We start from the raw sequence: 17,258 nt of genomic DNA on the forward strand, positions 1-17,258 counted from the left end.
CTGTTCACATAAATCTGCTTCAGGGACAAATACATTTGTTTGCAAGCACAAGCATGCAGAAAAGGCAATGACACCACAGCAATGTAAGGAACATTTATTTAGCGTATTGGTCTACAACATCTTGCTATGCCAATGAAAATAGCACCAAAGCAACAGAAGCAATAAATACATACATGAACATTTTAATATTATGGACATTACTATGCAGTGATCCTAATAACATGTGTAAAGGGAAGTTTAGTGTTTAAAGGATGGTAGCTCTTGTACAAATGTAAAAGCTAGCAAAGGTCATTTTTTTTTTTAGTATTTTAGAGAACATGGGTTTGAAGAGTTTAAATGGGTAGTGCAAAAAGCATATACAGCCCCAGGAACGGCCAGGCTCTACATTGAGCTTCCAGCCCTGAAGGAGGGATGGGTGAGGCTGCGTCCCCAGCCTGTCCTCCGGAACATGAGGGGCCGGGCAGCCCTTCCCCGTGGCACCAGCCAGCTCGCTGGGGAAGCAGGGCAGCAAATTCAGAGCATCTCAGCCCAGGCCAGACCCAACCTCCTCTTCCAGAGCAAGCGCTGTCAGCACCAGGCAGGCGGACACGCTACCTGTGGGCAGACGGGCTCAGGGGGGCTGGCACCCCTCTGCATGGTGTCTTCAGAAACCAATGGGTAGAAAAGCCAGCGCTCAACGTACCTGGGTGTCCATATCTCCTTGATTTGCCCTCCGAAGTGCAAGCATTTAATTTTGACCTGCACAGCACTTTTGGTGCCTGCGTGGTGTCAGCCCGTGTCCAGCCCACGGCGGGAGCAGGGCTGTGGGTTCACACCAGCTCCAGCTCTGCCTCGGGACACACCAGCCGCTTCAAACTGCAGCCCCCGCTGGATTCAATTAAGGTTTTTTTTTCTCTGGACAGGACTTGACCAGGGAGCAATGCTTGAGTCAGAAACAAAGACAAGCCTTGAGGCAGAAGATCTTGTAATATTTCTAAGTTAATTTATAATCGTAGTGCTTTTACTCTTAAAAGATAAAGTAAGATGGTGTTGTGATTAAGGTGCAGAATATCTAATTTGAGAGGCGCATAAAAGGAAATCAAGGAGTGCTATCTATCAAGAAGATAACTAAAAGGATCAAGTCTTCCCCCATCCTCACTATAAATCTTTCACTGAGAAGAACTACTAGCTTATAAAGAACAAAAATTTCAAAAAAATAAAAACGAAAAAGGAGACATGTTAAACACTACCTAACAAGCTTCATGACATGAGCACAAAAGTCTTAAATTCACTGTCATAAATTCAATATCATCAAAAGATTCAGCTACTATGTCCTTAGAGACGGTACTGTGTAAAGTCAAGCACAATATTAAAAGACACTGAAATCTTCAATATGTGTTAAATATTTTAAACTCATATATCTGATTCACAGAAATATCACAGAGGCATCATCAACCATTTTTTCCCTTCTGTCACATTTTTTTATAGATGTGCCACCATTCTGCAATTAGAAGATGGCCCAAACGTTTACAGAAAATGGATGAGCCAGAAAACTGCCCTTACAGACATGATTACATCCAATCATCATGCCTACTCCAATAAACACACCCAAATATGCCAAGATTAATACCTGCATATGTTTAAATCACCACTTTGAAAGAGATTAGATTTAAGGCATCCCACCTATTCCCAGAGGCAGTATGCAGTGATTATTCCTTACAGGTATTTTCATGGAGAAAATACCTTGTTCAAAAGTACTGAATGTTGTGATACTACCATATATAAAACTCTCTCCTTTTCATTTCACATTTAGGGCACATAAGCCTTTATTTTCTGTTTAAATGTACTAATCTTCTTAACGGTATAATCAAGCCTCTAATATATAATATTATCAGTTTATATTTAGAAGGAATAACTGTCACGTTAGTGGTGATGGACATATCTCTCCATTCATCTGACTGAATTACCCTGGATAAATCCTTTTCCCCAATTCATTTTTGCAGAGACAGCAAGCGGCTTTATTTTATTTAAAAGCAAATCAGACAGTTGCAAGATATTTATAGTTAATATGTAAAAATCCTGCTTTAAGTTTGAGAAACGTTTCTTTCTTCCTCTGTTTCTCACAGGGAAGTGTTCCAGTTTGTAGCTTTTTAAATAACACGGGATTTTGCAGGCTATAAATTCAACAAAAGGTATTCCTACAGTGAACAAGTCACAAAAACTTAAATTATGTTTGCATCCTTCCACAGCTTTGCGCTCTTGGAAAGTAAAAATGAGCCTGAGCCTTTGGGTCCATTTAAGTAATATTTAAGTATATTTAAGCATATCACAGGACTCTTTTTTCTCTAAGCAGAACTGGGAGATGTCCCAGTAATTCCTAATTCCTGCCCAATATATTACCAGCTTTGTACCACATAAAAGGTGCCCCCACCAATACAAAACCTAAGCCAGATCTAAGTCACAGAAATGTGGTCTTCCTGGGAGATATTAAAGGGGGATTTTCAAGACACCAGACAGTCGGGCTATCTTTTGGCATATGATAGGAATTATGTTAGGCCTGCCATGACACAGATAGTAAGCATAATAAATAGCCGCTAAATACCCACGATCCTGAAATATATATTAAGATCTCTGCCACCCCACTCACGTATGTTTCCTTGTGGCACCTCTTCTGATTCCAAAGAGCACATTAAATGATTAGCCACCCAACATGTATAACTATTTATCCCAGCCGCGATCTGGTTGCCTGCAACAGAAAAGATCAAGAAGCAACAAAACAGCCAGGTATGTAACAAAGGACATCATGGAACATGCTCTGAAGTGTATAACTAAAAGAAATGTATTATTATACTTTCATTATACCTAAACATTTCCAAATTGTTCAAGAGGAATAGAAGAAATGCGATGTGTTATTATCATTCATTCCTGGTTTGCCTCAATGGTAAATACCTATACAAGGTACCAGCAGGTAAAACCAAAAACCAAAAAGGCCATGAAATTCTGGTCTAGCTAATTACAAAGGCATCAATCTCTCTTTATACCAGAGCACAGTGTTCTTGATGTAAAAAAAGCACAAAGAAGATGATTCCCCTCTAATTCAAATTCATTACGACCACTCTGCATGCTAAACACAATAAACACATGTTAAATTCAGCAGAAGAGATGAGAACGGAACTGGCACGCAGCTGGAACGTCATCCAGATCATTTGACCGGGGCATTTTTTTTCCTACCAATACATCTGCCTAGCAGTTTTTGGGAGAGTTACTAGACAGAAGCTGTCGATCCAGCTACATTCTCTGAGCAATGAGCCCAGCTCTTTGAAAAAGCAGAAAAGAGGGGAATAATCTGGTAAACCGAAAGTCTGACTGCTCCCTCATGCATGGTCATCCCTTCTGCCTCACCTTTCTGCACCTGGACGCTGGGGTCAGGCTTGTCCCGATGCAGCACTGCCCCAAGAGGGGTGGAAACTGCCATCCAGATGTCTGGCTCGAGGAGTAAATCAGTAAAGTTTCCAAGAAGAGAGTAGAGTTAAAGCTTGTCCTGCTGCCCAAAGCTTTTGTCTCATCGCTCGTATTACCAGATACATCAAGGAGCTGTGGGTTTTGCTGGCACTGATCCTCTCATGGGGACCACAGTCCTCCTCCACCTTGGAGCATTAAAAGCCGGAGCGCTCCAAGGCATCAGACAGAACATGCAATTTTTATCAACAGTTTGGCCAGTGTAAAGATTTGAGGTACTATTCTTACTAGCGTCTGCATGAGTTCTGCACTTCGTAGCAAATCTACGTGCTCTAAGAGAAAATACGTCAATTAGGAAGAAAAAGTTCCCTGTTTCTGACTGTTTGCATGTAGAGAACACTTGGTAACTGCAACAAGTGCAGGCTTTGTAAATCTGGAATGAAAGGTTAATAGTTACAGTGCGAGTCACTCAGTAGTGTTTCTTAGCAGTTAGCAATGTGCAGTGGGAAGAAATATTGTACTGCAATTAATTTTACGATGTGTTTTCTCGAATTGAGACTGTTGCGAATAGCAGGAGAATGTGATCTCTACTGTAATCTCACTAATTGGGAAAAAGGCACTTGGGGGGAGTTGCCCATTGGGGTTTTGGGCAAGGTCCCAGACGAAGAGTAGCCAGTGTGTAATACACCACCACTGCTGCTCAAAGACAGTTTAGCGTTTAAAAAAACAATTTGTACTCAGAAAACAGCCAGATGCCATCGCATTGGCTTTCCCTCGGTGATGAATGGCATGAAAGCTCCCTAACATCTGCTACCACTTGATGAAACAAAACTTACATCTCTTTGAGTGAAAAGGTCCACAGATGCTCACTGGAGTAATCCGGGCTGCCTGAGGCTGGGGAAGGACTGGTGCTCCCAGCCCCAGCCAAACCCGCACCTTTTCATCTCCGCTGGTTGAGGCAAATTCTGCAAACATCACAGCTCCGCTGTAACTCCATTGCACTCCATAACTGCATTAACTACAGGCTGAAGGAAAAGCAGGGCAATGAAGAACATAGGGAATCATTTCCCTGAATGATATAAACCTGCACCTCCAAGCCAATTTCCAGGTCTGCTCTGAGCTGTTCATTGCTATTTGAGGAGGACAGCCCTATGAACGTTATTCCTTGAAAAAAAAGAGAATCTTAGAGACATGAGCGCCTGTTTGTCTAGTTAAATGAATGCCAATTCTATAGATGCATTACAACAGGTTTTCAAGTTTGGAAGCAGAAATATCCTTTAACTGTAGACATCCAGAAGGAGCCAAGTGACAAATCTCCTCTAAGCCTTTTTTACTGAACACTGAATGAGGGAAAAAGATTTCTGCTGAAAAAGAAAACTGAACAATGACTAGATGTAAAGGAAAATGTGGTCAACGTATACATCAGAAGCCACAGAGCAACCGCAGGTATCATTATAGAAAACATGAGTTTGTTACCTTGGAAATGTCAGTATTGCTACCAACTGCACTTTGGTGCCTTAAAGAGCGAATGATTATTCTGTAATTTATTTTGGGAACAAACGTGAGGAGAGTGGTGAGGGTTACTTGTCTGAATCAGATCTGTTCAGTGGCCGGAAATTAAATGGTCAACTTGTCAGAAGTAGAACTGTTCGATTTTTGGTTCAGTGACCAAAATGAAAAGAAAAAGAAAGAAAAAGAGATCAGCTTGGGTTAACATAAAAGGAGAAGTACTGAGGGGTTTAGCACAAAAAAATAAATTAAAATATCAGTTAGGTCAATATGAAAATCTTCGATGAACCCAAAAAAATTAGATAAAGAATTTTGTTCAAGCAGAAAAGTCTCATTTTCTGATTATGCGGCCAACTTCTTTTTTTTTTCTTTTTCACAGTCAGTTTCACAATTAAGATACCTTTTCAAAACAAAAATAAAAAATATGTTTTGAAAATATCAGTAATATATTTCAAATGCTTCACTTCCTCATTTTCCATTAAAACATTTACCAAATTCTACTCAAATACATTATCAGTTTTTATCCTTCGCAAAACCAGATTTTAAATGAATTCACTATAAACATGGCAAATCCAGCCAAATCAATTCTAAAGTCTTGTGTCTCATGCAAGAATACTATCAACTTGAAAACCTATCTGATGGGGTATCAGTCATCAGCAAATCAACTATAATATTTGGAAAGCATAAAATTATTTGCCAGAGGTTTTTGGTCTTCGTACTAAGCAGAATGAAGTTCCGAAAGCTACAGTCTTTTTGGACCAGAGTCAGAAGAATTGCTCTGCAAAAATGTTTAACACTGGAGTTTAGCCAGAGATCCTTTTTTTCAAACATACTAGGAACTTTTTTTTTACAGCACTTTATAGTACTGACTCTTTAATTGTGATAGCTGCCATCCCCACAAGCTGCTGCGCTGCAAGGCTGGGCAGCACTTTGTTAAACCAGGATCTTTGCCTTGGCCAGTTGTGCTGTTTTGTTTCTCTCTGCAGTTCTTGGTATTGATAATTGTTTCATCCAGTGTCCAGATGAATGTGTCTAATTCTGGAAGGAGGGTTGTTTTTTACTAGCAGCGCATTTCCTCTGTGAAATAGGAACACTGGAAGGCTATTGTGGCCTGGAAACCACAGCTTGTTTAGCCAGAAAGATAAATATTATCTATAATTCTTGTTCTTTCCTATCTGTTGTATTGTCCTGGGGAGCAGTGGGAGAAGTGGAAGGCAAACGGCGGAGACCTTGCCAAGCCCCGTGACGTGATGAATGACTTCTCACATCCCAGGGCCTGACACGAAGAAAGGCCACAGAGGGTCGTGCTGCTGTTTTCAGATGTTAAAAAGGCCAATCACCTACTCATTGCTTTCACTTCTAGCATTTCCATGCAGGACCCGCGGGCAGACCCAGCTCTGCCATGGAGTATTCCTCTGCAAGAGCATGGGCAACCTACACAGGAAGGCTGATTTTCTGTGTCCTTGCTAACTCATTTATTAATATACTTCCAAACATATTGAATAATGTGACCACAAAGTACCTCCCAGCCACAGAGAAGAATATTCCCAGATTTCTCCAAGTCTTCTGGCTTGTGTTACATGCTCTCTCTTTCCCCTTTTCCTTCCCTCCCCTCCACTATAACGTGCACAGCACATGGACAGACTGTCGACTTTCACAGTTTCCCCATGCGTTCCCAGGGAGCATCCTACATATTCTACCCGTGGACAACCAACACGCAAACCCCTTCAGATCCAAGCTGGGACAGGCCAGGAACTGCCTGCGGTTGCGATGCGGCAGGATAACGAGGGGAAAACAGCATTTGTTCCCAGATGCACGCCTGTGCGTGAAAGGGAGCTTGTTTGACGGATTTCCCTGTAGGAACTGGGGTTTTTCTTTGCCAACTTTTGGTTATCTAGCTGCACTCTCAAAATGACGTCAGGAGGATGGAAAGAGGGAAGCGGTGAGGCCCCTTACGCTGTGTGGTTTCCACCAGCTGGACCACTCTGTGTACAGCCACATGGTGGCCAGGCACTGGAGGGCGGACAAAGGAGCCAGCGTCCAGCCACCCATGGCAGCAAGGAACAATGAGCCGGAGAGGAGGACACACAGCCGCAGCCAGATCTGGGGTTGGCAGGCAGACCCTCTTCTTGTCTTTCAGCTCTGTCACGTCATACCCATTTATTTACAAAACTATCCTTCAATCAGACACGGGGAGGAATAAATAACTCTGGCTAATCTGAGGCAATCATAATTTTGCTAAGCCTGGTGCAAGAGCTCTTAGCATTTTGTCTCGGTCTGGTTTATAACTCAATCCCCTCAGCCCGATGTGTACGGCCCTACCTCCTGTGAGAAACAAGCAGCCACAGACACGCATGCATACGTGTGAGTAGATGTCATTCGGGGAAACACACACAGATCTTCAGCCCAATCTCTGATGCTTAATCTGCTCACCCTGCTGAAGAAGAGCAAGGGCACTGGAGTTTCCCCTGCGCTGTGTCTTGCAAAACCAAAGAGAGAAACCAGCGACCACCCTGCATGTCTGCATGCCCTAAGGCTTCTGCCTCAGGAGGAGCCACAGCAGTAGTTTTACCCACAGCTTCACAAGTATTTCCAACCCCTAGTGAACCCCTACACCCAGAAGGCTGGGCTTATTAATAAGACTTCTCATCCACCAAACCTCAATCAAATTTTACTCTGGGCATCTCAACCAAATACTCTGAACCGTCCCCTGGAGCTGCTCCCTCCTCTGAGCAGGCAGAGAGGAGGAGGGCATGGGGCTGGAGGCATGCGGGGCCACCATCCATCTGATGTCCTCCCCTGCTGGCACCCGGCCCTTCAGCAAGGAGGTGGGGACAGGCTGTCCCCCAGGCTGGCACACCACCTCCCTCTTGGGGAGCGGGGCAAGGCGTCCTCCCAGAGGGGGTCTGTAGGGAGCACTGGTCCCGCCGCGGGGCTAGATACACCCTGTGGTGTTTGTCACCCTGGGACATGGGAAACGGGCAGCACTGAAGCACTTGCGCAGGTCAGAGAGAAACCTGCAGCACGCGCAATTTTAGGAAGAAGGTAGAAGTCTGAAAGAAGGGGTTTTTTTGAAAACTTAGGGTAGTGTAATGTAAAGCTTGCACGTGAAGGGAGATGGATTTGTCGCCTGCTGTCACCCAGGGCTCTTGCAGGTTGAACTTCAACAGATGCGGGCTGGAAAAGCGCCATTGATTTCACCCCCTGAGGAGATGCCTGTGGAACTCTCACAACCAATATTAATATCAAAGTGCCTGGAGAGGAGCAGGGATCAGCCTCCTCTGTTTGGTTCCCAGGATGAAAAAATATGGCAAGAGGGACCTTACAAAGACTGCGAAAAACAGCCTCCCCTTTGCAATGAAAGCCTTTGGGAAAGTGTCCAGGGAGCTCCTCACCTGCTCCTCTGCAACTTTCACAGGCCGCTCGTGTCCAGTCCCCCCAAACACCTCCTGCTTTCTAGACTGAGATGTCCACACAAAGGGCATTGCCTACAACAGGCCGTGAGGAAACACTACAAGGTAACAGTCAGGGATGTCCTCATTCCCCAGGAAGACCAAGGATCCCACTGGGGTGGAGGGAGAGTAGCCTTGTGAAGATCGCTACTGGCATGCAAAAACCACATACACCAACCAGCGTCCCCAAAGAGAAAGTCACGCTGACAGCGGCAGGACGAGGGTGAATAGCCAACAACTGCACCAAATGGAGCCTGGACACAGGTGATGCTGTGGTTGGTGAGACGAAGAACAAGCCCACAGGCGCCTCTGCCTGAAGCTCAGCTGAACCCAGCTGCCCAGGAAACACTGTGGTGCCTGGGAGGCATCAGCTGCTCCAGAGGGTTGCAGGAGATGATGGCAGGGAGCCTGTGGCCCTGCGCCCAGCCTTTGGGTACCGTCTCCAGCCCCAGCCGGGACCTCTCCAGCTGCAGAAGGACTGAGTAATGCCTGGTGCCAGACTGTGGAAGGGCACAAGCCTTAATGCCCCTCACAAACCCCGGTTCTCCCTCTCCAAGCAGGACGTACACCTCGCTGACATTGCCTTATTTAAGGCAAATGCTTAACGAGAGATATACTAAACGAAAACAAAGTCTTCAAAAAACCCATCTCCATGGCCCTGCTCTTCCCTTTAGGAAAACAGTAAAAAAGGTGTCGCCCATGGGAGGCATCTGAGCACTTGGGGGGACCTGGGAGAAGGTCCCACGGGCATGGACCAGGAGGATCTCTGCCTCCATGACGCCACCGTCCATTGGCACAGCCCAGCCTGCACCGCGCGAACTGCCTGACGCACGCTATGACTTTCATTTTCAAGGTCTGACCAGAGGGGAGGGGGAATGGAGGAAAACTGCCCACCGAACAAGAAGGCTTCGTCTGACAAAACTGGGAAGTCTTTTCCACAAGCAATCTGTTCTTGGGCTTTGACAGATGTTAACAAGTTGCACTGTCAGTTTGTCCTATGTTTATCCCAGAGGCTAGTCACAACTGGGGCTGGGGGGGAAAGTGGGAATTACACAAATATTCCAGACACACATTTGCACTCTGTGCACCTTTCATGCCCGATGAAAAGGCAGGAAACGTTAGCACAAAGAAAGGAAGCATGTTAAAAAGACTGAACCTTTCATCAGAGACTATTGAAATTCTCATAACAAGGGCCACTATGAAAGGTTGCTTATTCTCAGAGGTAAGACAGTGCCGTTTCCTTCCCTCTCCATGCAGCAAACACTCATGACAAATCTAAGCCACAGCTGTAGGGCATGAGACACACAAAGCAAATAAAGGTTGCATCTGAATCCATCTCAGTTGTATCACCACGGCTATGATCAGATTGAAAATCGTACTTCAGCCGGTCAATACGCACATAAAAATGCTACAGTATTTCAATAGCAGTGGCCTTCAAATATCCAGGCTAAGGGAACAATAAGGAAAATGAGAAATGCCACCGGTCTGACAGTCTCGCTCTGTTCTACCTAATGAACCAACACGGGTTTGGTGGAATAATCAATGTGGGAAACATTGGAGAAACGTACTACATGCCACCACAGAACAGTAACCTACTTATAAGTTGTTTACTGGTCACCTTAGGTCTTGAAGTAGAAGGTGTAAATCTTGTTTTGTATACATCTATTTATATCTAATTACAATTATTAATTATTTATAAAAACAGTATCTTTTTTAAAAAAAAATTTTACTTGAAAGCAGATAGTAGGGGCAGATTTTAGCAATAAATCCCAAAGGTAAATTATACATATTAAAAATATCTCCTTTAAGCTCAGAAAGCAGAAAATATGTGTGATATCCCCACTGAAACTGTATTTTTGCACCCTTTCACCATTGATAGGCTTCTTTTCTTTCTTGACTTCAATGCTGGGTGATGTGCTATGGGAAAGCTGGCACACACGCCAGCCCCCACACCGAGCTCTGGGCCTCGAACGGTGAACTCACTGAGGCAGATATCATTTTTTAATGTATACAGACAAGCCCAGCGTAGTCTGCCCTATGCAAACCCATAATACCAACAATACCGTTTCTGTCCTATAGTCAGATGTCACCTGACAAATGTGGGTCAGGCCGGCACGCCATGCTGACTTTGATTTCTGTTATTTGGGGCAATCAAGTCTCCCTTGCAGGGGGGGAGCAGCCCCCTGATGGGGGGAGAAAGGATTTAACCAGAGATTACATCTCTTCTGCAAATTTGCAAGAAAGGCTCATTTAGACCTTTGCGGACCTTCTACCTCCTTTCATCAATCCCGTGCCTGACCACATCGTTGGCTGAGCCATCTGCTGACTGCTGATTTGGCCCACGAATTAGAGCGATGACAGCTGAACCCGTTAAAATTTAGTGTCTTCCCTAGCAAAACACGGTGTGTAAGAGGCTGTCAGCTGTGACCTTGCCTACCTTTTTCTTTTATAGGTTGGCATCCTTCATCAGTTTCTGGTCAAGAGACCTTAAAAGCACAGGTTTTTAAAATTTGCAAAGACACACCACATGAACTCTGGGGCCAGAGAAAAGCTTCAGAAATAATTGGCTGACATCAAGATTTAGAAAGCCACGTTCACTCAAAAACACGCTAAGCAAGGCTCAGATCTGATAAATTCAAGCAGACCATCTAAAGAACAGGCCACAGCACTCAGAAATCAGCCTTGCTTTTGCAAAATTTCACTTTATGCAAGAAAACGCTAAATACAGCAGAGCACAGTCAGGGCGCACTCCGGGGGCTTCGGTGGGTGAGGACGTTTTTAGTAAATGCTGACCCCAGATGAAATTTTTATGTGCTATGAAACCCTTACGCAGCTGCGATATTGCTAGGGACCTCAGAGGGAAGAAGAGACCTGAAGACCAAGGGTCATCCCCATTCTTAATAACTCCCTCTCCATTGCTACCTAATTGCCAGCCTCACATTTTTAATTTAAGTCCCTTAAGAGTTATAGAATAATCCCTGGAGCTAACTGGCCTCCCACGAGCAAAAATTTCTCCACGCCTCTTTAATTTAAAACAAAAAATGACGGAAGACTCCATTCTTCCAAAGATCAGAGGAGGCTGTAAGTGGATGAGATGAAAGTTTTTGAGGGAATACCCTGCAAAAGACTCAAGAAGCTGACCTGCTTCTCAGGCTGATGCCGGAAAACATGGACCGAAATCTGCTCTTCTGTTAGCAATGCACCATCACTAACATCACCTCCTGTGCGCTCTTTACTTCTACTGAATCACAAAAAGCTTCCTACACTGTGGCATAACTGGTAGAGAAAGTATCCGTAAGTGAGTTTCTGCAGCTCAGTTATAATCCGGTTTATACCTCAACCAGCATCACTGCTTACTCACCGGTTATTTCCTCTCTTCCCTTCTCTCACTTTGAACTCCAACACCTTTTTATTTTTTAATAATCTGATCAATAAGAATTTGCAATGAAAATACCCTCCAGATAAAGCGGGTACCAGAAATGTAAGTAACCTTAATGAAAACAGATACTAAGTCACAATCTGTATTTCTTAAATAGAGCGGTTCATAACAAAGGTGGAATTGGCCAGACTTTAAACAACTTTTTATCAGTGCTGAAAGAGTGCATAACTACCACTTAAAATAGTTGAAAACTTTTTTTTACAACCTATCAAAGCAATGGTTCCAGACAATATACAGTATTTCTAAGAATAGTAACAGTCATTGATGGAAACTGATAACATTTGGGGACTGAAGGTTAATCCGTTGGGGGGGGGGGGGGGGAGGCGGAAAGAAACAATGGAGAGTGAAATAGAAACTCAAGTCTCATTAAAGAAAACTATTTTAAGGGCCGAATGATGAGTTTTAACATCAATCATGGGAAAACAGTTCAAAGTTGTTCCTAAAAGTTCTAAATTTGAAACCTTGGGAAAAAGGCACTGCTCGCAGTGACAGCAAAAAAAAAAAAAAATTAAAGGGATAAGAAAAAATATGGTGTAAAGGCAATCCATTTGTATTTTTTTAAACACTACATAATCTGACTGTTCTTTTTTAGGTTTCTGTGATTAAGGGCAGTGAAGACTCAATGTTCAGTCAAGTTCATCCTTTTTTCTTTATGCTTTTCCAATGTACTTCTCTGCCTGTAAATCACAGTACACGTTCTCAGCACCAAAGGCGCGTTGACATGGATAATCAAAATTGACCGCAGATTGAAAATGAACCCAAAAGAACTTGTATAAAAATTTATACTGTTGTTGGGGTTTTTTCCTAAAGAAATTATAATCTGCTCTGCAGATTACAGTGGAAGGCCCAGGAGAAAAAGGAAACGGGAGCATTGCTATCTACCAGAAAAGCTACGAGCAAGCCAAGCGGGCCCTGATGCAGCTCTCCAAACAGGCGACCACCGCTTGGCTGGAAGGAAGCTGAGCAGGTGCCTACATTAAACCAGTGCACACTTTGTCAGTTCGCATTTCAGCAAGTGCTTAAGTGCTTTGCCAGCTCAAGGACTTAATTAAATTTGAAATAAGCTAATTCAAGGAATAAAAGTCTGCCAAAGGTAATAAAATTGTTTACCGATTTATCAAGTCAGTCCTGTGTATAAAAGAGCGTATTTATATGCAGCGTAGGTCTGGTCCTATTCAATCAGTGAATGCGTTTTTAAATATTTACTGATTGCGGGAATAGGGCCAAATCTGGAGTATTTTTAAGGGTTAGGGGAGAAGTGCTAAAGCCCGAAGTATCTAATTTAACTATGCAAAGTAGGGAATATTGCTGCCTTCATTTTTAACAGCAAGTTGTCAGCCGATTTTTTTTTAATCGGAATTTTTTCTCCTCCAGCCCTTGCTGTATGGTTTCTTCCAATTCACTCCTCTTTGAGCTCAATGCTCTTGGATGCTGCCTGTCACCCGTCCCTCTTGAATGAGAGGGCAGTAAGTGTAAAACGGGGCCTCACTGGAACTTGTGAAGAGTGGGAGCAGTGTATTTTGATATGCTCTCTGAGCAGGTGAATTCGCTTTGTACATATGTAAACGTCCCTTTGTCTTGTGCTTTTGTACTGCATCTCAAAACTCCACCTCCGCGTCCCCACAAGACCGCCTTTAAAGTTTGATTTTTAAATGACAAATGCTCCACCAGTGCAGACTGGCATGTTCCAGTTAACATTAAACTGCATTATATAAAAGCCCAGATCGCTTCAAATTCTTTTTTTCAGATTGTCTACTTTGGGTTGGGGTTTTTTTTCTCGCGCTATATTTAACATTGATAATTGTTATATTTAAAAATATTCAAATGAGATATTTCAAAATATCTAACTGAATAAGCGGGCTTAGCTCAAGGATACGTCGGCCGTGCTGTGCATAGCAATCAGGCAGCGCTCCTTCTCTTTTTTTGGCACAGGTAAGCGTTCGATCAACGCACAAACCTGCAGAAAATGACCGCCGCAAGACAGAAGGAAGAAACGAGGCTGGGGCGCGCCGGGGCGCGCGTACACCTCGTGCTGTGTAAACAAGCCGGTTTTCGAGTTCAGTCCGTGGACTTTCTCCCGCGTTCGTGAGAGTTAGCGGGATCCCCTGGATGCGCCCGATTTGTTTGCTCTCCCTCGGTGCGGTGGCTTCAAAAGACACCCCGCGACGCTTTGCTGGCAGCCCCCGGGGGCAGACGCTGGCCGCCGACGGCGCCGGTGCTGCGGGCAGAGCGGCTGCGCCAGCGCTGCGCGCTTGGCCGGCAGAAAAGCGCAGCCAGGGCGCAAATTTCAGAGGGGCGGCGCGGCGGGCGCAGACCCCCCCGGGGAAGGCGCGGCGGCCGGTACCTCGCCGGCGGGCCCGGGCCGGGCCGCCGCGCACCCGCGCAGGGGGGAGAAGCGCAGGGCGGGCGCGCAGCGCGCAGCGCGCGGCGCGCAGCGGGGGCGCGCAGGGCCGGGCGGGCGGCGCGCAGCCGGGGCGGCGGCGGCGGCGGCTCCGCAGAAATCTCCGGGCGCCCCGGGAGACCGGGGCGGTAAAAAAAGCCCCAAACAAACCCAAAGGAGGCACGGCGGGACGTTCGAAGCCGGCGCGTTTCGCTCCGTCGGAGGCGCAAGAGCGGCGGCGAAGCCAGCCCTGGCTACCTGGAAGGGCTGGGGCGCGGCTGGGGCGAGCTGGTATTTTAAAATTTAAACCTCGTTTTTAGAGGGCGAGAGGCAGAAGAGCATCTCCGGAGAAACACGCGCGTCCCTGCCTCTCAGCCCGCACAAGCCCCTCTGCCCACACCCGCGCCGGGGCTTAAACACGGGCGGCACGCCGGAGAACACGGCAGCGGCGAGGAAAGGGGGCGATTCTGTTGTTTACGCGCCTGAAGCGTATTTTTAAAAATCCGGCATTTGAAATTGTGCGAGGCGGGAAGTCCAGCTTCTTTCTCTTCCTCTGCACGTTCGTGGTTCAGCAGGTTGAATGCAGTTTACCTGATCTGAGTGTGTATTGCGGGCTCTAAGGAAGAAAATCACCTGATGAAGTCATGCAATTTACAAACGTGGTTTGTTTAAAAGGGCACCCGTACTTTAAAAACAAAAGTTTCCTATGAATCTGGTAAAACTACATTGTTAAAGGTTATTCGTGGGCAAAAATTTCGGGAGCCCTTAGGTCGTGGGAAAATGAGTATCTGACGCGTTTGGGTTTTTCTCTCTTTGCGGTAAAAAAAAAAAAATCAATCAGCATCTTCGCCTAACTCAACGATTCAATGATTTAGCTCCAACTTGAATTCTGAGCTGGAATGTATGGAGCTCTGAAGTTTTACTGCACCTTTAGCCAGGGACCGTTCCGCAGCGTCTGTTTCTGCGCAAGGTGTTTTAAATAAATATTGTTATTTCGTCTGACTTTTTATCGCTTGCTGCAGACCTAGCTGTTGTTACGTAGCACGGCAAAAGCCCAAGCAGACACAAAGAGGGAAGAAGGGTCAGTGAATACACCTTCAAGCGGTCTTCCACGGTGATGAATTAAAACCCGTTTCCCACAGGGAAGTTTTCTCTACAGCGGAATGGTGCTAAGGCTGTCGAACAACGCCGTGGCTGGTGTGCAGGGGCACTCGGGAGCCGATCGCCGTTCTCCACGGCAGCCCACCCGCCCGCGAGGCCGCGGTCAGCCCTGGGCTCTGCCCCTCGCCCAAAACGCCACGAAAGCGAAGACCCTACCCGCGTGAACAACTTTGCCCGCTCTCGCGGGCTCCGCTCGGCCTGGGCGATTACACAAAAAGCGGGCCGGTGTCTTAATTCTGGGCACGACCTCCCACCTTCGAAGCCGCCTGTGAGCGCCCCACCCGCCGCTCTCGCCCGCGGCTCCCGCGTCCCCCGCACGGGGAGCAACAGGCGGGCTGCCCCGGCCCAGGCGGGGTCCGCCGTCCCTGCGAGGACACGTCCCGGTGGCCCGCGAGTGGCAGCCGCCAGCCGCGGCACCGCGCGGCCACCGGGGGAAGGGGGTGATGCGCTCGGGGCGAGCCCGGGTCCCAGAGCCCCCGGCGCGGGAAAGGGGCAGGCTTCCAGCCAACTTAGGAGGGTCTGGATGCGGCCCTGGGCCGGCCAAGGAGGGGGGACTCGGGATTTCCTCCGGCTCTGGGCAGCGCCCCGCAGGAGCCGCGCCGGGGCAGGGCGAAGCGGGCGCCGCGGCGGGGGCGGGGGCGGCCCTCCCCGCAGGGCCAGCCGGGGCAGGTGGAGACCAAGTCCCGCACGGCCGGGCAGCCCCGGGAGCCCTTGGCCGGGGCGGCTGACCCGGGCCGCGGCACACGGCCGCGCCTCTCCGCGCCCGGGGCGCCCGTCCCCCCGCCCCCCCCCCCAACCCCCCCCCCCGGCTCCCCTCCCCGCGGGGCCGTGGGCGCCGCTCCGCGGTGCGGGACCCCCCTCCCCGCCCCGGGGCCGCCCGCCGCCGGGGGTGGGGGGGGGGGGGGGGGGGGACGCGCAGCGCCGAGCGCGGCGGGCGCCTCCACCTACCGTGGTACTCCTGGCCGGGCACGTAGGCGGCGGGGCTGCCCGCGATGTGGAGGGCGATGAGCACCTCGCCCTGCTCGCCGTCGCCCTCCAGCTCGCCGTGGTGGGTGCAGAGGAAGAAGAAGGGCGAGAAGCGGGCGCGGGGGGCGGCCGCCCGGCCCGCCGCCAGCAGGGCACCCAGGGCGGCCAGCAGGCAGGGCCAGCCCCCGGGGACGCCCCGCCGCCGCTCCATGCTGCTGCCGCCGGCGCCGCTGGGGCATCCAGGGCACGGCGGGGCCGCCGCGCCGCTCCGCTCCGCACGGGACGGGGCGGGACGGGACGGGACGGGGCGGGCGCTGCCCCCCGCCGCGGCCCGCGGGAGTTCGTGGGGAGGCGCGGGGCGCGGAGCGGGGCGCGGAGCGGGGCGCGGAGCGGAGCGCAGAGCGGCGCGGGCAGGGGCGGCCCCTCCGCGCCCGCCGAAGGCTGCGCCGTCCCCGCCTGCCGCTGCCGGGGTGCGGGGCACGGAGCTGGGAGCGCGAGGGCTGGGAATAATTTATTTCCCCCGGTGTCGGGGCGGGAGGGAGGGGAAGGTCCCTCCTCCTCCTCCTCCTCCTCCTCCTCCTCCTCCTCCTCCTCCGCCTCCTCCGCCGCCGCCGCCGCCGCCGCCCGCTCCTCCAGCTCCTCGCTCTGCGCGCCGGTGCGCGGTGCTGCCGCTGCGGGGACGCGGGCTGCGAGCCGGGCTCCGCTGCCCGCCCTTTGTCTGCCTCCGGCTGCCTTGCCCCTGCCCCTGCCCCTGCCCCTGTCCCTGCCCCTGCGTCCCCGGCCCAGCTTCTGCCCCTGTCCCCGCTCCGGGGTCCCTACCGCGGCCGCCGCCCCGGCACCTGTCCCTGTCCTTGCCCTCGGCCCCCGCCCCGGCACCTGAGTCCCTGCCTTTGCTCCCGTGTCCCTCTCCCTC

The 17,258-nt window shown here is 48.8% G+C and overlaps 1 protein-coding gene across 3 annotated transcripts in view; it reads right to left on the reverse strand.

Moving 5' to 3' along the window:
• Positions 1 to 16,736, reverse strand: part of RELN (reelin) — a 305,906-nt gene extending 289,170 nt beyond the window's left edge. For all 3 annotated transcript variants that reach the window (XM_049814133.1, XM_049814132.1, XM_049814135.1), the window contains exon 1: positions 16,328 to 16,736. In XM_049814133.1, coding sequence (XP_049670090.1) covers positions 16,328 to 16,556 — 229 coding nt within the window. In that variant the 5' untranslated portion in view covers positions 16,557 to 16,736. The remainder of the gene's footprint in view (positions 1 to 16,327) is intronic.
• Positions 16,737 to 17,258: the final 522 nt, after the last annotated feature.

The sequence above is a fragment of the Accipiter gentilis genome, chromosome 11 (assembly GCF_929443795.1).
Source record: "Accipiter gentilis chromosome 11, bAccGen1.1, whole genome shotgun sequence".
Taxonomy (NCBI): Eukaryota; Metazoa; Chordata; class Aves; order Accipitriformes; family Accipitridae; genus Astur; species Astur gentilis.